At 52.3% G+C, this 17,238-nt stretch overlaps 1 protein-coding gene across 2 annotated transcripts; it reads left to right on the top strand.

The window, feature by feature from the left end:
- The first annotated feature begins 8,104 nt into the window (after positions 1–8,104).
- Positions 8,105–17,237, top strand: Slc16a3 (solute carrier family 16 member 3). Of its 2 annotated transcripts, none has more exons than XM_052756164.1 (6): positions 8,105–8,222; positions 13,325–13,373; positions 14,343–14,592; positions 14,964–15,107; positions 15,542–16,309; positions 16,954–17,237. In XM_052756164.1, the coding sequence occupies exons 3-6, from the start codon at positions 14,370–14,372 to the stop codon at positions 17,226–17,228; spliced, it is 1,410 nt and encodes a 469-aa protein (XP_052612124.1). In that variant the 5' UTR covers positions 8,105–8,222; positions 13,325–13,373; positions 14,343–14,369; the 3' UTR covers positions 17,229–17,237. The 2 variants fall into 2 exon arrangements, with proteins under 2 accessions (XP_052612124.1, XP_052612123.1); XM_052756163.1 differs by having other exon boundaries at positions 13,325–13,409.
- Position 17,238: the final 1 nt, after the last annotated feature.

The following is a 17,238-nucleotide window of genomic DNA, read 5'->3' as shown; positions in this document are numbered from 1 at the left end:
AAAACTTCATGGCAGGGGGTTTATCAGGACACTAAGAACACAAACAATGAAATAAAGGTAATAACAGGCCTGTCGGTGCGTACCTTTAAGCCCTATACTCAGGAGACAGGTAGAGGTAGGTGGGTAGAAATCGAGGCTAGCCAGTGCTACATAGAGAAAAAAGAAAGAAAGAGAAAAAGAAAAAGTCAGTAGTCAATGAAGAGATGTTCTAGGGGGCAGGGAAATGGCTTAGTGGGTAAAGCACTTATTGTACAGTATGAGGATAGGAGGAGTTCCGATCTCTAACACCCATGTAAACACCAGGTGAGATCACCTGCCTGTGATCTCAACAAGGACGTGGAAAGTGGAGACAGGGAATCTCTCTGGCAAACTAGGTAGGCAGACGAGCCAAATGGGTGAGCTCTGGATTCAATGAGAAATTCTGCCTCAATAAATACGGTGGAGAGCAACCAACAAAGACATGTCATCTGTCAACTTTGAGCCTCCACAGGCATACACATTATGTGTTTAAGCACACCCCCGCACAGTTACAGATGGTGTGGGCTAGAGAGATGGCTCTGTGGTTATGAGCACTTGTTCTTGCAGAAGACCTGGGTTTGATGCCCAGCACCTACATAAAATAAAAACAAATAAACAAAGCAAAGAAATGATGATTAAATTACTAGTCACTCAAGAAATGCAAATCAAAACTACATGAGCTACTATCCCACACTCATATGGATAACTTTAATAAAAATGAAAACAGAAAACCTACAACCAGTGAAAATAGATGTTGGCAAGAACATGAAGAAATTGGAAGTCATCTGCTCTGTGGTGGGAGTGTGACATGGGGCAGGTGGTGTGGAAAGTGGCTTGGTAGTTCCTCATGAAGTTAAACATGCAATTCCTGCTTTGTGTGAACCAGTAATTTCACTCCTACATATACTGCTGGGAGAGATGGAGACATATGTCTACACAAGGACCTGTCTATCATGACGAACACTCTTATGAACATTTATGTAGCAGAGGTGGTAATGGCCCAAATGTCCATAACAGGTGAACAGATGCACAGAATACATTCTGTCTGAATAGTGGGGTATTATTCAGTATAAAAGAATTGAAGTACTTTATGGTCAGTGGAAGAAATCAGTCACATAAGGCCACATACTGAAAGAGGTCTGCAATCCCAGCTGCTTTGGGAGTCTGAGGCAGGAGAATTCCAAGTTCAAAGCCTGCCTAGGAAACTTAAGAGAGACCTTGTGTTAAAATAAAAAGGAAGAAAAATGTCTAGAAGTATGGCTAGCTCCAGTAGAGCACTTGCTTGGTTTGAGGCCCTGATGTTCCATCCCTGACACACACACTGTTTCCATGTGCATGAAATGTCCACAGAGGAAGAGGCAGAAAGTACAGAAATAGTTGCCAGTGGGTACAGAGTGGTCACCTAGTGGGTGCAGGGTGCTGTGATGGGTGATGGAAAGACTCTGAAACTAGAGGAAGCTGGTGCTTACATAACTCTTGGAGGCACTGGACGCCAGTCTTTCTTTATGATAACTGCATGTTACATGAATTTCATTTTGATTTTAACATGAGTGAACCACAAGTAACAAAATACCCTGCTGGGAAAGAGGGCAATCTGGGGAAGTAGAAAGGAAGACATGTGATACAGGTCACACTTGGGGTGTCCTTTTGGCTGTTTTTGCTTTGTATGTGTATGTGCTATGTGGATACACCCACACATTCAGATGTATATGGGGGTCAAGGTCAACATCAGAATGTCTTCCTCAATCACTTTGCCGTTTTAAAAAATTATTTATTGTGCATGAGAGAGAAAGAGAGAGTTTGAGTTTAAGGGTATCACGACAAATGCATGGAGGTCAGGGGACAACTTCTAGGAGTCACTTTCTGCTTTGTTGCGGTGGAATGTCTCCTCTTGTTTCTGCTGTTGTAGTACATGCTTCAGGCTAGCTGGTCTGAGGGTTTTGATGATTCTTCTGTCAATTATGATTCTGTTGTCTTTGCCTCCCACCTTACCACAGGGTTGCTGGGATTGTAGATGCTCACCACTGCATCCAACTTTTTGTGTGGGTTCTGGGGATGAAACTCGGGTGGTCGGGTTTGTGCAAACAGCACCTTTACCCACTGAGCCATCTCTCCAGCCTCCCCCTTATGCTTTGGGATAAGATCTCTCACTGAACCTAGAGTGCTCTGTTTTGCCTAGACTATATAGCCAAGGATCTGTCTCTGTCTACCACCACTACCTTGCTGGGGTTATAGATATAAGCCGCCAGTCCTAGCTTTTACATTGATTCTGGGGATCCAAACTCAGGTCCCAATGTTAGAAATGGGTCCCAAGTAAATATCCACACAATCCAAAGAAGTTCAGAGAGGCAAAAAGTTCTAATTCTGTAGAAGGATGCAAAACAATGCAAATCCAGCAATACAGTGTACCCAGGGGGTTCCCACTCGTTTTTTTTTTTTTGGTTTTTCGAGACAGGGTTTCTCTGTGTAGCTTTGCGCCTCTCCTGGAACTCACTTGGTAGCCCAGGCTGGCCTCGAACTCACAGAGATCCGCCTGGCTCTGCCTCCCGAGTGCTGGGATTAAAGGCGTGCGCCACCACCGCCCGGCTCCCACTCGTTTTTATTCCTAATGCAAAGGGGTCTTGTGCCTCACTCTGAGCAGTCAGAGCTCAGCCTCACATTCCTTAAAGGGTGGGCTCACTTCAAGTGGCAGAACTGATAAGCAAAGTGCAACTTTTGAGAGCAGGATGCAACCTTGAGCACATGCTTTTATCTTAGAAAGATGCTGAGTTGGGGAAGGATTCTTGCCAGATGGTGTCTTTACTAATCTCTTTTTAAAATTTTTTTCCCAGGGGCAAAAGAGATGGCTCAGTAGTTAAGAGCACTGGCTGCTCTTCCAGAGGACCCAGGTTCGATTCCCAGAACCCACATGGTAGCTCACAACTATCTGTAACTACAGTTCCAGGAGATCTGACACCTTCACATAGACATACATGCAGGTAAAACACCAATGTACACAAAACAAAAGAAAAAAAACCCAATTAATTTTTTCAGAAGTTATTTTATTATTTTGTGTCTGCGAGTGTTTTGCCTGCATGTATTATGTGCATCATTTGTATGCTTGCTGCCCTTGGAGGTCAGAAGAGGGCATCGGATCCCCTGGGACAGGAGTTACAGATGGTGTGAGCTACCATATGGTTGATGGGAATCTAACTTGGGTCCTCTGTAAGAGCAACTCCTCTTAACCACTGAGCCATCTCTTCAGATCATGTCTGGACTAAGTTCTTTATAGATGGAACTTTCATGGTCTCATTTAACCCTTTGATACTGAAGACAGTACATTTCATTTACATTTCCCACACTCATGCTCATGCAAGAAGCATTTTATCTACAAAGCTATCTTTCCTGCTCTGACTTTACCCTCAAGACAGGACAAGTTCTCTCTCTCTCTCTCTCTCTCTCTCTCTCTCTCTCTCTCTCTCTCTCTCTCTCTCTCTCTCTCTCTCTCTCTGTGTGTGTGTGTGTGTGTGTGTGTGTGTGTGTGTGTGTGTGTGTGTGTGTAGCCCAGATTGGCCTCACACTCCAAATCTTTGTGCCTCAGCCCCTGGGTTCTGAGACTGCTGTGTGGCCACCACACCCTTTTGTACATGTACAATCCTAACAGAGAAACAAAGCTCCACTCTGCTCTTAAGTATGCATCTTGCTTTCTACTGGTTGGCCTGCTCAGTTGTGGAGCATATCCTGCTCATATATTCAAACACTTGACTGTCTCAAATGGTTCACACCCAGTTGCTTCCTGAAGCCACAGCATGTGTAACTGTTGTTCCCGAGCCTTTTCCTCCTTCTTGCTGGTGCCCATTTGTGGATGTCCAAGTGAAACTCAGCAGAGAGCATCAGATAGCATCGGAAGTTGGCATGGGGAGTCCAGTTCCAGATGGGCAGAAGTAGGAGGAGAGGAAAACTAATGCATTTGAAACCCAATACAGGATTGCCCACCTGGGTCCAAATGGAGTCAGATGAAGGTAGAGTGGAATGACTATGAAGAAAATGGAGACCCCAGAAGTTAACCCCCAAGGAACTTCAGATGGGTTCTGCTAGGCCCACATCACAGACCAGGAGCCTGAAGACCAGAGGAACTTTGCTCCTCTGTCTTCCTTGCTGTGCTTCCATCTGCCCATGACCCTGGAATTACTGCCTAGGTGGCCCTAGTTCTGCATTCCAGAAGTTCTGTTCTTGTCCAGTTCTGGCTCCAGAAGATGTGGGAGAGAGGTTGTTATTGCTACTAAGGAGAAGGCCTGGTCAGCAGTTGGCTGTTCCTATTAGACTACACACATCCAACAGTCCCACACACCCATAGCCTAACATTCACATGGACCATGAACACATGCACAAATAAACACCCCAATTTACCCAACATCCACAGCCCTAACACCCATCCAAACTACACACATCACACATAAACACAGCCACACCACAACATTTAATATTTAATATCCAACATCTAATATCCACCCTAATCCCCAGCACCCTTCTCCACCACACACACATCACATACAAACATATCAATACACAGACACTCAATACTCCATCCTTATACTTTCAACACCCATGTATCCACACAAACAAACACCCAATACCCATGCATACCCACAGCCCAATACTCATAGACACCTCCATACAAACACATGCAACAAATGTACACCGTATACCCAACATGCAGGCACACCCACATGCAAATACCTACTCAAAGCACACAAGCACACTAATACCTCCAACACTCATGCATAACATCTACCCAACATCCCCAATACCCACCCAACAATCATAGCTCATACACCTACACAAACATATCCAACACCTATGCACACTTAATGCCCCTACCTCCACCACACACCCAACACTCATGCACAACATAGCACACACGAACACCCAATATCCACACCTATCCAGAACACCCAATATCCACACCTATCCACAGCACATAACTCCTTACCTGCCATACTCAAACACATACACACACACACACACACACACACACACACACACACACACACACACATACCACCCATACACAACACCCACTCATCACTCATGACAAACACCCTAATATTTATTGCCCAACACCAACAGAGCACAGGTGTGTGTGTGTGTGTGTGTGTGTGTGTGTGTGTGTGTGTGTGTGTGGCTGGGTTAGGCTGAGATTTAATTTCTCCCACTGGCCCACTCTCTGGGTGCTGCACAGTGGAAAATTTTTTGTTTTTATTTTCTCCAGAGGATTTGGGAAGGAAAATCCTGGGGAAAGCATAGAATGAAGGAATGGGTTGGTCCCAAACTCATGGTCTTGGGTCCAGGCTGTGTCCCGTGGGGCTTCTGCTTCCATGAGCCTCACACAGCAGCACTCCTTTCCAGTCTGGGCCAGGGAGGGCTGCATCCCACTATACCTGCAGGCCCTGGAGGAAAAGTGCCCTCGGTGTGGGGTAACAGGTTTCAATAGTGTGTCACTAGATCTCCTGGACAGAGATCATTCAGGGAGCAGGGGCAGGAGCCAGGCAGCTGGGGACCTTAGGGAGGGGAGCTGTGGTTGGGACAGAATGTCTCAGTGACTTGGCCTTCTTCACCTGACCCAGCTTGTCCTGGCCTCAATCCATCATGGGGTAGCAACTGGTGCTGGGTGGTTGGTTCATGTAGGCGTGGCCAGGCATAGTGACTAGTCTATAATCTGGGGGATCGTGAAGAATCTCCATGGGCTGCCGATGTGGTGTCTGTATGGCTCTGCAGAACCTAGAAGATTCCTGGCTCCTGACCGGAGAGACTGGACCTTCCACCTACCTTCTCAGAGGCAGCTGACAGGGGAACCTTCAGAAAACTCTTTCCCTGTTTCTAAGATCATTTTGGAGACAGAGGAGGATCCTGGCCCCCACTCTGTCTGGGAGACTGGATGCTTGCTCAAGATTGGTGATAGATCTTTCACATGCCACGGTTGGGAAGATCTTGGGAAAGTCCATGTTCTGTAGGATTCCAGCCACTAAGTCTCCTCAAAGCACATTCCAGGACCTGATGGGACCTGAAGCTATAGACTGGAATGGTATGAGGTGGGACTGGTGAGGTGCCTGGAGGGACAAGGTGGACGTTGGAGGGCAGGACTGGATCTGGCTGGACCATTGGGCAGTGCTAGGAAACTGACACCTCCCAGGGATAGCTACATCTTCCCAGGTACCTTCCCTTCAGAAAAGGGCATCCTGAGCTGGTACAGGCCCCTGGTAGGCAGACTGGACACTAGATACCAGTATGGAGAGAGCTCCCACATCAGTGCTAGAACAGTAGAGCCTGTGCTGTGGGAATTTCGCTCTTGGGCTCTAGGTCTTGAATGCTCCTAAATTCACCCAGAAAATGGAGTATTGGGTGTTCTAGAGCAACTAGGTCTCAGAGTCTGCAGAAACCTGGCTGTGGATGGTGCAGCTCCTGGCCTTTGGGAGACAGGAGGATGCACAGGTTTGGTTTCTGTTTCCTCGTGGGCAGTTCTGAGTTATTTGGTCTGAAGGAATGGTGAGGGGTGGCAAACACAACCCAAGAAGAGTATATTGCTAGCCCCCACATCTGTGGGATGGTGTCTGGGTATCTGTAACATCTTCAGTGGCTGAGGCTGGAAGTTTGGCTGCCCTGCCTCCCAGAAGTTAGCCACCTGTCACAGGTCTTCATCCCTGAAGACTGAGGCCCCATATGCCACTTGCTGGAGGCCATGGGATTCTTACCATGAATGGTTTCCCCAGCATCTTTGAAGTAATAGTGAGACCCTAGGCAGGGGTGGAGATTAGACCCTGAATGACTCTTCATGGAAGGTCCATTGGAGGATGGGTGCTGAACACTCAATAGAGCAGTTGGTCCTACTAGCCTGGGCATCTCAGTAGGTAAGGACTCAGGATGGTTGACTATGGGGCCAAAGCTAATGCTAGGGTGACCTCCAGTTACCAAGGCCAAAAGAGTGGACAGTTGTGACATTCTGGACTTGGGGATCACCTTTTTCCATTCTGGGTGTATTGAGATCTTTGTCTAAAGTTGAATTATGCTCTAAACTTTCTAGCTTCAGGGGATCTGGGGTCGTTTAGAAGCCTCATTAGAAGTGAGATGGAGTGCTTCTTTAACCCAGGCTAGATGCCCAAGGATAAGTGTCCTAGGCCCTGTCCATCAAAGGTCATGCTCCCTGATGCTCAAACCTAGCACCCAAAGTGCCAGTTATTTCCATTGCATGCAGGGGGTAAAATGAGGTTGAAGATGCACGCTCCCCGGAGGACTAGGAAGAATCTGCTCAGAAGAAAGACTCTGCTTTCTCCCAACCCTGATCCTTTCCAGGCAGTCAGCATTTGTGGAGTAGGATGGAAAGCTGCTGTCCGGTTCTCATCTCCCGCGCTGGGCTGGGAATTGAAGGCTGACAGAGCAGGGTTGTGGTGTCAGTGTCTGCATCTGGCTTTGCAAGCGCCCGACCACAGGGGAAAGCGGAAGTTCAAGGAGGTTGGCAGCCTTGCCCAAGATCCCCCTATAGTCCAAGGTGCGCGGGTCTTGCTTCTCAACTAGGGGAGACAGTCGCCACGGCCACGCAACAGCTCATGCGTAGACACCTGCAGGATGTGTAGGTTTGGATGGGGCGAAGGTCCAAAGGAGGCCTAAAGACCGAGAGCTGAGGTAGGTGGCGGGAGCCCATGGTGAACGGGGTGCAGTGGGGGCGCGTGCCACCCGGCAGAAGGCGCGGGCCAGGGCATGGAGGGCAAAAAAGGTTCCATTCTCGGAGGTAGTGAGGACGCTGCCGCTGTCTTGCCAGAATCATAGAAGGACCCCACAGCCTTGGAAAGGGATAAATGGAGGGGCAGAAAGGGGTACCTAGGGGAGGCGAGGCGGTCAACCTGGGTCTGAGAGCGCGGAAGAGACCAGTGAGAAGGTCCGTGTTGGGTGGGGTCCGCGCCCGGGCCACCTATAGAACGGGTTCAGGCCCGGGCTCCCTGGTAAGCGGAGAACGGCAGTGACCGAGCCGTCGGGGCGCAGCAGCTGGGCGCCCCCTCCGGCAGCAGCGAGGGGTCCGGCGGGGAGGACAGGGGCGGCGCCAGGCAGCGGTGACGTGCGCGGGGGACGTGCCGCGCGAGGGATGAGAGCACTTAAAGTCGCCCCCGGCTCGGCGCCGAGCAGCCCAGGCGGACAGAGGCGGACGCTGCGGCTGGCGGTGGCGGTGGCAGGTAGGCGCGGCGGGATGCTTGGCGCGTGGAGCGAGGCAGGGACCCTCCAGTGGCCCAGGGGTTGGGCCCTCGTTCCTCAGGTGCCGGATCCAGGCCTGGAGCTCTTGGTTCCCGGTCATCTCCTCTCCTAGTTCTCCAGCCCCGGGTCTCTCCTGACTTGGAGAACCCTCTCACCACTGCGTCTCCACCAAATGGCCCGGAGCAGCCAATTGCGTGCTCGCATCCTGCCTCCCTACCTTCGCAGAAGCCTATCCATCCGACAGCCCTCGGGGGCTGGGCTTCATCCAGGAGGCAGCCGCTCTGAGCGACCAAACGTCCGGAGTATAAATAGCTCGGCCCAAGAGGGTTGGAGGGTGGCCAGGCGACTGGAGAACCTGGGCTATATTTGGTGGGAATGCTATAGACTTCTTGGAACCCTGAATCTCCAGCGGGCATCAGCAGTCCGCCCAGTGAGAGAGGAGCACGTGCGCTTCGGAATGGTTGGGGGAGGAATGCCCTCGGGTCTCTTCCTCCCATCTCCTCATTACATCTTACTAACCCTCACCCAGCCACTACTATTAGCCCAAACTAGGCACATGAAAGTGTGGTTTCCCTCCATAATGGGATAGGTTTGCCCTATCCTCATTCCTTGGGAAAACCAGGTGCACAGTCTAGGTTTTTTGTTTGTTTGTTTGTTTTTTCCTGAGAAGTGGTTTACCTGGATGCTGGTCCAGTCAACAGGCAGCTTTAACTGCAAGGGAAACCGTTAACTCTGCCACTGATGGTTCTTGGAATCTGGGCGACAGGTAAGGGGGCAGCAGGACCCGACGTACAGGGCTGCATGTCCAGGCGGACAGGCTGGCTCCCCCATACAACACGGCCCAGTAGCTTGTCCAAAGCCGGGGGTGGATTCTGTTGGTGGCAGGAGGCTTTCTCCCAGGGCCCTCAGCTTCATTCCACAGGCCCAAAAGTTGGCTGGTGTCCAGTGGGTGCTGGGTCCGTCTGTGCTGAAAATGAGGACAGTCCCGAAAATGTTGGGACTCCCTCAGGATGGGCAGTGACTAATGCACAGCTAGGATGGTGTGCAAATGATGAGTCTACCCCACAAGGGGCACTGGGGGTACTACCTAGGTATCTGTGGATCCTTCTTGAACACGGACTTTGTGGTATTCGCAAGGCCTTGAACAACCATTGGTTTGGTTCCAAGATGGACTTGCCCACACCACCAGTGACCTTGGGGCAGGGCCTGCTTCCCATATAAACGATCTAGTACTCACTGCCTGGAAGCCTAAATTTGGAGGGGGAGCAAGGAGAAAGCATTGTTGAACTTACAGCCATCGGGAGTGATATAGAAGGGGTCAGTTTGTGGGACCCTTAGTATGCCAGTGTGCCGGGATTACTGACTCTAGGGCCAGTTCTGCAGTGAACTGGCCAGGAAGTGGGGCCTGGTGAGGGCCCAAGTGCAGGGGCACCTTGGGGCTCCAAGTCGGACCTTCTGGGTGGTGGTGCTTAGCAATTGGAGACGCCTCTGGATCAGGCCTTGGTCCACTTGGCACTGGGCACTGGCACAGGGGCAGGGCAGGAATGGAGACAGTCCTAGTGGCATGAGTAGGCCTCCCGCCTCAGTTTCCATCAGTGGAATGGAAACCACTTATGAACTAGCTGCGAGACCTGCAGTTCATCGGTCAGCATCTGAGAGGCTCGGCCGAGCGCCCCGGCTCGCTTCTGCGAAGGGCAGAGGGAAATGGCCCGCCTCGAAAGCCAATCTGTGGGTGAATTGTAGGGCCCCTTAGGGCATGTGGCGCCGCGCTCTGCGAGTACGAAAGGAGCGGAGAAGGACCGCCTACTCCAGGCAATACGGGCGGCGGCTCCTCCCTTGGCGCGGTCACGTCCCCCACGTCCCGAGGCCGCTTGGGTGGAGCTTCCTTCCCTTCCCGACCCTAGCCCGACCCGCTGAGCCCCGCCCAGGTCTGCTGGACCTTTACATCCAGTCGGCAGATGGAGTGAGGCGGCAGATGGAGTGAGGCGGTCCTGTCGGTTGCCGCCTCTAACCCAAGCCCCACCCCCACCCATACTTCTGCCACCTCCAGACCTACCTCCTTGCCAGTGATGGGAGTTGGGGGGCGCTTATGACTTCTGAGCCTCCCTTTAGCCTTGGATCCTGGCTTCAGGAAGGAAGACTGCACGGGAATTGAGGGTTCCACGCATGGCCTTGTGAGGGAGTAGCCAGTGCAGTGCCCAGCAGGCCTAGGTGGAACTTTGTGGGAAAGTGGCTCAGAGAGGGTCCCACTCACGAACCCTAACCTTGCAGAGAAGGGGCTCCCACAGCAAGATGGAGAAGGTCCCCAGGACTGCCCCATTTTTGTGACAGTCAAGCCTTGAAGGTTCCTCACAAGGTGTGGGACTCTGAGCCCAAGTGTCCTACGACAGCCCCGCAGGGATCTCAGGCCTGAGGCGGGGTGGTGGTTGGCTCTGGGCAACAGTGTCTATTTTGGCAAACAAGAGTATTTCTACCCTGCTGGTCCCTGCAAAGTTGATGTGAGCTGACAGGACAACTTGCCCTGGAGGCTGGGCGGGCCAGGAGGGACAGGGTGGAGGGACGGGGTGGAGGGACGGGGTGGAGGGCCAGGCAACCGCTGTGGCCCAACCTCTGCCGCACCATGCCTGGCAGAAAAAGCCCCTAGAGGCTTTTCCATGGCATACCTTTACATACTGGTGGGCTCAGGGCTGAGGGCTCAGAAAGGAGAGGCACGCTGTTATACCTGTTTGTACAATGACAGGGGAAGGGAGGGAGGGAAGGAGGCCTTTCAACAGCCTCTTGCCCCTGCTACCCAGGTATTGGGGGCTAGCCTCAACTAGTTGCTTGTTTTTTGGGGATCTGGAATGTAACCCAAGGAAGGTAGTTGCCTTAGTTCCTGCCACCTACTTAGACCACAAAGGCAGGGCCAAGCCTGGTCCCTCCTCTGATGACGGGCACTTAAGGGGCACCTGAATAGACCAGAGAGACCAGAACTCAGGGCCTGGACCACTGTGGGCACCTGGTCTGCCTTCCTTGGACTGATAGTCCAGACCCTTGAATGCAAAAGGATGTTACAAGGGACTCCCATGTACCTCTGCCATAGGCAACACTCACTGGTTGTTAGGCCTTTCAAGGGCCTCTAGGGAACAGCTTTCGGGAGCACCCTGCAGGCTTTCCTGACCCAGCCCCCACCCCCAGATCAGTTTTCTGTGACCTGGAGGCTGAGTTATTTCTGGGCTGCTTCACATGCTTCCCTGGGAGGGTAAATGTCACTGAAAGGCCAGACAGCTAGGGTGTGCCCATGGATATGCTGTTGGAGGTGGGGGCCCCTGTGGATATAGACAGGGAAGCCTGCATTTTGGCCCATCCATGCTGTTACCCTGTGGATCTCATTCTCAAGGCAGGCTGGGAATCCTAGCCTTTTTCTCTACTGGGTGTGTTGAGGCCTGGGTGACAAAAAGCAGCCTAAACAGCAGGCTTAAACTCCACCCCTGGTTGGGAAATTGGATCTCCCTGAGAAGTCTCCCTCTCCAGGGTCTCTGGAGACAGGCTGGGGTGGGCACTGGCGAGGCTCCCTTAGGGTAGTTAGCACCACAGTGGGTAAGGACAACGCTGGTGCTAGGCTTGGTGGAGAGCTTCCTGTCTTGGTGCCATCATCTTCTTGGCACTGAAGGGGGCCTTCCCTGTATTATTAGTCTTATACGGCAGCATGGGCCTGAAAAGTTCCAGAACATGTACCCTTCAGACCTTGCTTGCCCTTCAAGACCCCAGTTCAGAGGGCCCATCATCTACAGCCGGTAGTTATGTCCTCATTTCTGTCTTTCTTGAATTCTGAGAGCTCCAGTGAGGGCCCAACCTTTATAAGAAATAAGCAAAGGTGGAGAAACTTCAAAAGGCTGGAATACCTGTTAGTACCTTGATAAGTGCTGGACATGCCTGATACAGCTCAGATGCTCAGGCCTGGGAGCTCTCATCCTCTGTGGGGGACCTCGGGGGCCCAGAGTTAGGTTAGTGCTCACGGCTGGTTCTGGGCATGCTCTCCTCTTGGCTTTGCATGGAAATTGGATTTTATTTTATTTTTTGAACACTGGGGGGGGGTGGTTGGGGCACAGGCATCTGTGTGCCTATGTGTGTGTGTGTCATTGTTTATGGAGGTCAGGAGGGCCTGTAGGAGTCAGTTCTCTTCATCATGTAGGTCATGGGGATTGAACCCACGCTGTCAGCCTCAGGGGCAGGTGCCTTTACCCACTGAGCCACCTTGCCCACTCTGGCTTTATTTTAAAAAGTGCAGCAGAAGGCTGGGCATGGTGATGCATGCCGGTAATCCTAGGACTCAAGAGTTAGAGGCAAAGGAGTTTGAGGCCATCCAGTGATACACAGAGCTCCAAGCCAACTAGGGCTACATAGTGAGATAGTGTCTCCACACACACACACAAATAAAGAAACAAAAGAGGTAAACTTTTGTAAAGCCACAATCTGAACAAGCAGGAACCCCGGTTGGCCACCCCTCCCATTCTCTCCTGGACTAACCCTTAAATTTTGGGCCTGGGGTCATCCTCAGTTTTCTGTCTTTGGTTTCATCTCTAAATGGTATATCCCTAAAATGCACTCCCCCACTCCAGCTTTTAGTTTCCCTTTTAAATAATCTTAAGGGTCTTTTAAACCCAGGGCTAATGGATAAGAGGTGCCTGGAACCTGGGGCTCCCACTGAGCATGTCCTCACTGGCATAAAATACTTCTCCTTTGGGTATGAGTGGGGAGGGTCTCAGGCTGGGCCATGGCCAGATGGTCAGAAGCAGGGTGAAGCCTTCGAAGGTAGGTGTGTGTTCCCAGCAGAGCTGTGTGTTGTCTCTGAACCTTAGGAAAACCTGGGTGGAGTCACACCACATTTGGGCTTCCCAGGACACAGTCTAGTTTAGCATGTCTGTGCCCCAACCACAGGACTCTGCTCACAGGAAGAAGCCAGCAAAGGGGCAGGGCTGGAGCCTACAGATACATGCCCAGCCCTTCCAGGGTGAGCAACCAAGGTAGCTCTCCTGGTCAGGGGTTTACATCCCAGTGCCAGTTGCCCTTAAACAACATCATGGTTTGATTTTCTCCCCAGAGTACTGTTTGGCAGCACAGCATTTGTGGAGACTGGACTGAATACTCAGGTCAGAGGCTGCCCCCCCGCTGCAGCTCAATTCTTGGTGAGATGGGGGGTGAGGCTGAGCAACCTCTGGGATTAGGGGATACTGACTGGGGGTCAATACCCAAACAAAAACCTGGTCCTAGCTTTCGGACTTGCCCCTGAAATGCATGAAAAGGGAAGTTAGCACTGGTTGGGGGTGGGGTATGGGACACTTCCTGCTAACTTTAGCAGCTAGGGCCAGAAGATCTGCCCCTGTTCCAATAGATTAATTATGAGCTGCAGCCATGACTGAGGCCTTTCTAGAATCCACCAGGATCTTCAGCCTCTCCCAAAAGGCACTGCCATGGGTGATTCTAGGCAGAGTTACAACTACTAAACTCTACCCAGGAGAAGTAGGCAGCGCCCTCAGATACCATAGCCTGTGTTTCCTCTGCCTCTGCTCCAGACCCATGTCCTCCCAGTCAGTCAGAAAGTGGAATCCAGAGTGGGCAAAGAGTGCAGCCCAGCTCCTCAGGGGCAGAACAGGGCAGGGCTGACCTCATTTACATTTAGAGCTGGGCAAAGTGCTGGGCACCCACCCCAGACATTCTGGGGGAGGACTCGAGAGTGTGCCCCAAAGGGTGGGAAGCACAGGCTGCTGCCGGGATCACGTGCAGCACAGCCTCTGGCCAGTGCAAGTGCAGAAAACACCAGCCAGGCTGATTGCTTGGGTCTGTTCTTCCCAGGAGGTGATGTGAATCCTGGCCAAGCCCGAAAAAGTCATTGTACTTTATAGCCACCTGTGTGGGAACAGACAGCTCCCCAAAGTACCAGTTAAGGGTAGCCAGGGGCGGGAGCCCTGGGGTAGTGACAGCAGGCTGCCCCAGGCTAAGCTGCTGTAGGAATGACTCTCCAGGTGTCTTGCCTGTTTCTGTCCCCACCCTCCTCTGCTGGGCTGTGGCTGAGATGATCACCCTGGCAACCTGAGTCAGCTCTGTTTCTTTTCTCTCAGGGCAAGGTGAAACCAGCCCTCCTGGCTATGGGAGGAGCCGTGGTGGACGATGGTCCCACCGGAGTCAAGGCCCCTGATGGCGGCTGGGGCTGGGCCGTCCTCTTCGGCTGTTTCATCATCACGGGTTTCTCTTATGCCTTCCCCAAAGCAGTCAGCGTTTTTTTCAAGGAGCTCATGCATGAGTTTGGGATTGGCTATAGCGACACGGCTTGGATCTCCTCCATCCTGCTGGCTATGCTCTATGGCACAGGTGAGGTGGGGTTCACAGGTATCCAAGGGAGCACAGAGGAATGGGGTAAAACCTTGAGTGGGTGATCTTGCCAGAAAGGTATTGGTTCTCTGAAGGGCAAAGTGTCTCGGTCCCTGTCTAAGCGTGCAGGCTCCTCCCAGTGGTGAGGCGTCACAAGTGGTTCCTTCAAAGAGGTTGATGCCTGCTGACCTGCTTAGGTCATGTGAGGAGCTGGGCTCTGCCCAGTGTCCACCAGTCACCTTGCACTAAGAACCTAGCCCACAGTGCCTAGCACACCGGATAATTGAGGGTCTTACCTATTCTGGTGGGCAGGGATGGGGCAGAGACAAGCCAGATGCCTGGCCCCTCCCTCAGCTACCTTCTCTACACAGGGCCATTCTGCAGTGTGTGTGTGAACCGTTTTGGCTGCCGGCCTGTCATGCTTGTGGGTGGCCTCTTTGCATCCCTGGGAATGGTGGCCGCATCTTTCTGCAGAAGCATCATTCAGATCTACCTCACCACAGGGGTCATCACTGGTGAGTTGGGTGGGACCTGCAGACCTTCTGCCCATGATCTGAGTTTGGAGGAAAGTTGAGTACTGTTGGGATTCTTGGCTGTGCCCTTCCCTCCCATCCCTAAGTCTGACGAGATGCGTGGCCAGTGTCTGAGGCTCTGTACTTTGAGACCCATTAGATGCTCACCACTATTTGCAATGGACTGCGCTCAGGGAAGCTGGGGTATGGATGAAGGTGTGGGAGACACAGGGGTCTAAGCTGCCTTGCTTAGAAATCTGAGTCACAAGGGCTAAAGCTGCCTTCCCTGCAAGTCCTGGCCATGGGGTTTAACTCTGCTCTCCTTGGAGATCTGGGCCTGGGGTTTCATACTGCCTTCTTTGCAGGCTTGGTCACAGGGTTCCCCATTGCCTTACTTGAAGTCTGGGTTTGAGGTCTTACACTGTCCTCTCTTACAGGCCTGGGTCTGGCTCTCAACTTCCAGCCCTCCCTCATCATGCTCAACCGATACTTCAACAAACGACGCCCTCTAGCCAATGGGCTGGCAGCAGCAGGCAGTCCAGTGTTCCTTTGTGCACTGTCTCCACTGGGGCAGCTACTACAGGACTACTATGGCTGGCGAGGTGGCTTCCTCATCCTGGGGGGCCTGCTGCTCAACTGCTGCGTGTGTGCTGCGCTCATGAGGCCACTAGTGGCACCCAAGGCGAGTGGAGGGACTGGGCCCCATGCACCCCAGCGGCCATCAAAGCATCTTTTGGATTTGAGTGTCTTCCGAGACCGTGGCTTCCTCATCTATGCAGTGGCTGCTTCCATCATGGTGCTGGGGCTCTTTGTGCCCCCAGTATTTGTGGTGAGCTATGCTAAGGATCTGGGTGTGCCTGACACGAAGGCCGCCTTCCTTCTCACCATCCTGGGCTTTATTGACATCTTTGCCAGGCCCACAGCTGGCTTCATAACGGGGCTCAAGAAGGTGCGGCCCTACTCTGTCTACCTCTTCAGCTTTGCCATGTTCTTCAATGGCTTCACCGACCTGACAGGCTCCACAGCCAGTGACTATGGTGGCCTGGTGGTCTTCTGCATCTTCTTTGGCATCTCATATGGCATGGTAGGGGCTCTACAGTTTGAGGTGCTTATGGCTATCGTAGGCACTCAGAAGTTCTCCAGTGCCATCGGTCTCGTGTTGCTGTTAGAGGCTGTGGCTGTGCTCATTGGACCCCCATCAGGAGGTGAGTGCTGCTGGGACACCAGAACAGGGCAAGGTCTGGCCTCCCTGAAGAGGGGCTACCTACACCCCCTTCCTTTCATACCTGCTTTAGGAGACTGGAAATGGATAGGATCTGAGGCCAGTAGATGTCAGCAGTAAGTGCTGGCTCTGAGCCAAGACAGGCATAAACTTTTTACTTTTACTTCCTGAAGGCCAGCCAAAAACACTCCATTGAAATTGAGAATGGTTTTAGCTGGAGAGGGCGGCCTAGCTATCCTGGACTGAGTTCTCTTACTCCACGGTCCTTTCTGATCCCCTTATAGCCTCTGGCTCCTTCTTTCTCCAAGAATGGTCTTGGGGGTCCTCAGTTACTAGGTACACAGGGCCTTGCTAAGCCATGTTTCTTTCTAGGGGTCTGTGACTGGGAAGGGAAGATATATGCCCCATGAGTGCAAACCTTCAAGGCCACTTCTATCCATCCTTTTTGATTCAGCCTTTGCTCTCATGGGCTGGAGAGGGCTGGGCAGATGCTGCTGGGGATGGAGTTCAAGGCAGACGGGGACTGCATGTGTGAGGCATTTCCTCAATGCCAGGAGATGAAGCCCTGGCCCAGGGTGGAAGCAGGGTACTCCCAGGAGCTTCTAGTGACCTGGGTCTTCTTTGCAGGCAAGCTGCTGGATGCCACGAAAGTTTACAAGTATGTGTTCATCCTGGCGGGGGCCGAGGTGCTCACCTCCTCCCTTGTGCTGCTGTTGGGCAACTTCTTCTGCATCAGGAAGAGGCCCGAGGTGACCCAGCCTGAGGAGGTGGCCTCAGAAGAGGAGAAGCTCCACAAGCCCCCTGTGGACTCGAGGGTGGACTCGAGGGAGGTGGAGCACTTCCTGAAGGGACAGCCTGAGAAAAATGGGGAGGTGGTTCATACCCCGGAAACCAGCGTGTGAGCGGCCTGGC

Source organism: Peromyscus californicus, unplaced genomic scaffold, assembly GCF_007827085.1.
Source record: "Peromyscus californicus insignis strain IS unplaced genomic scaffold, ASM782708v3 Scaffold_3__1_contigs__length_106647218, whole genome shotgun sequence".
NCBI lineage: Eukaryota > Metazoa > Chordata > Mammalia > Rodentia > Cricetidae > Peromyscus > Peromyscus californicus.
The sequence above is the reverse complement of the archived record's forward strand: the minus strand, read 5'-3'. Positions and strand labels throughout refer to the sequence as shown.

Excerpts from the sequence above, each read along its gene's own strand:
- Slc16a3 (XM_052756164.1), top strand. The coding sequence starts at position 14,370 with ATGGGAGGAGCCGTGGTGGACGATGGTCCCACCGGAGTCAAGGCCCCT. Across the intron at positions 14,593-14,963 it reads GGCTATGCTCTATGGCACAG|GGCCATTCTGCAGTGTGTGT; the intron begins GTGAGGTGGGGT and ends TTCTCTACACAG. Across the intron at positions 16,310-16,953 it reads CATTGGACCCCCATCAGGAG|GCAAGCTGCTGGATGCCACG; the intron begins GTGAGTGCTGCT and ends TCTTCTTTGCAG.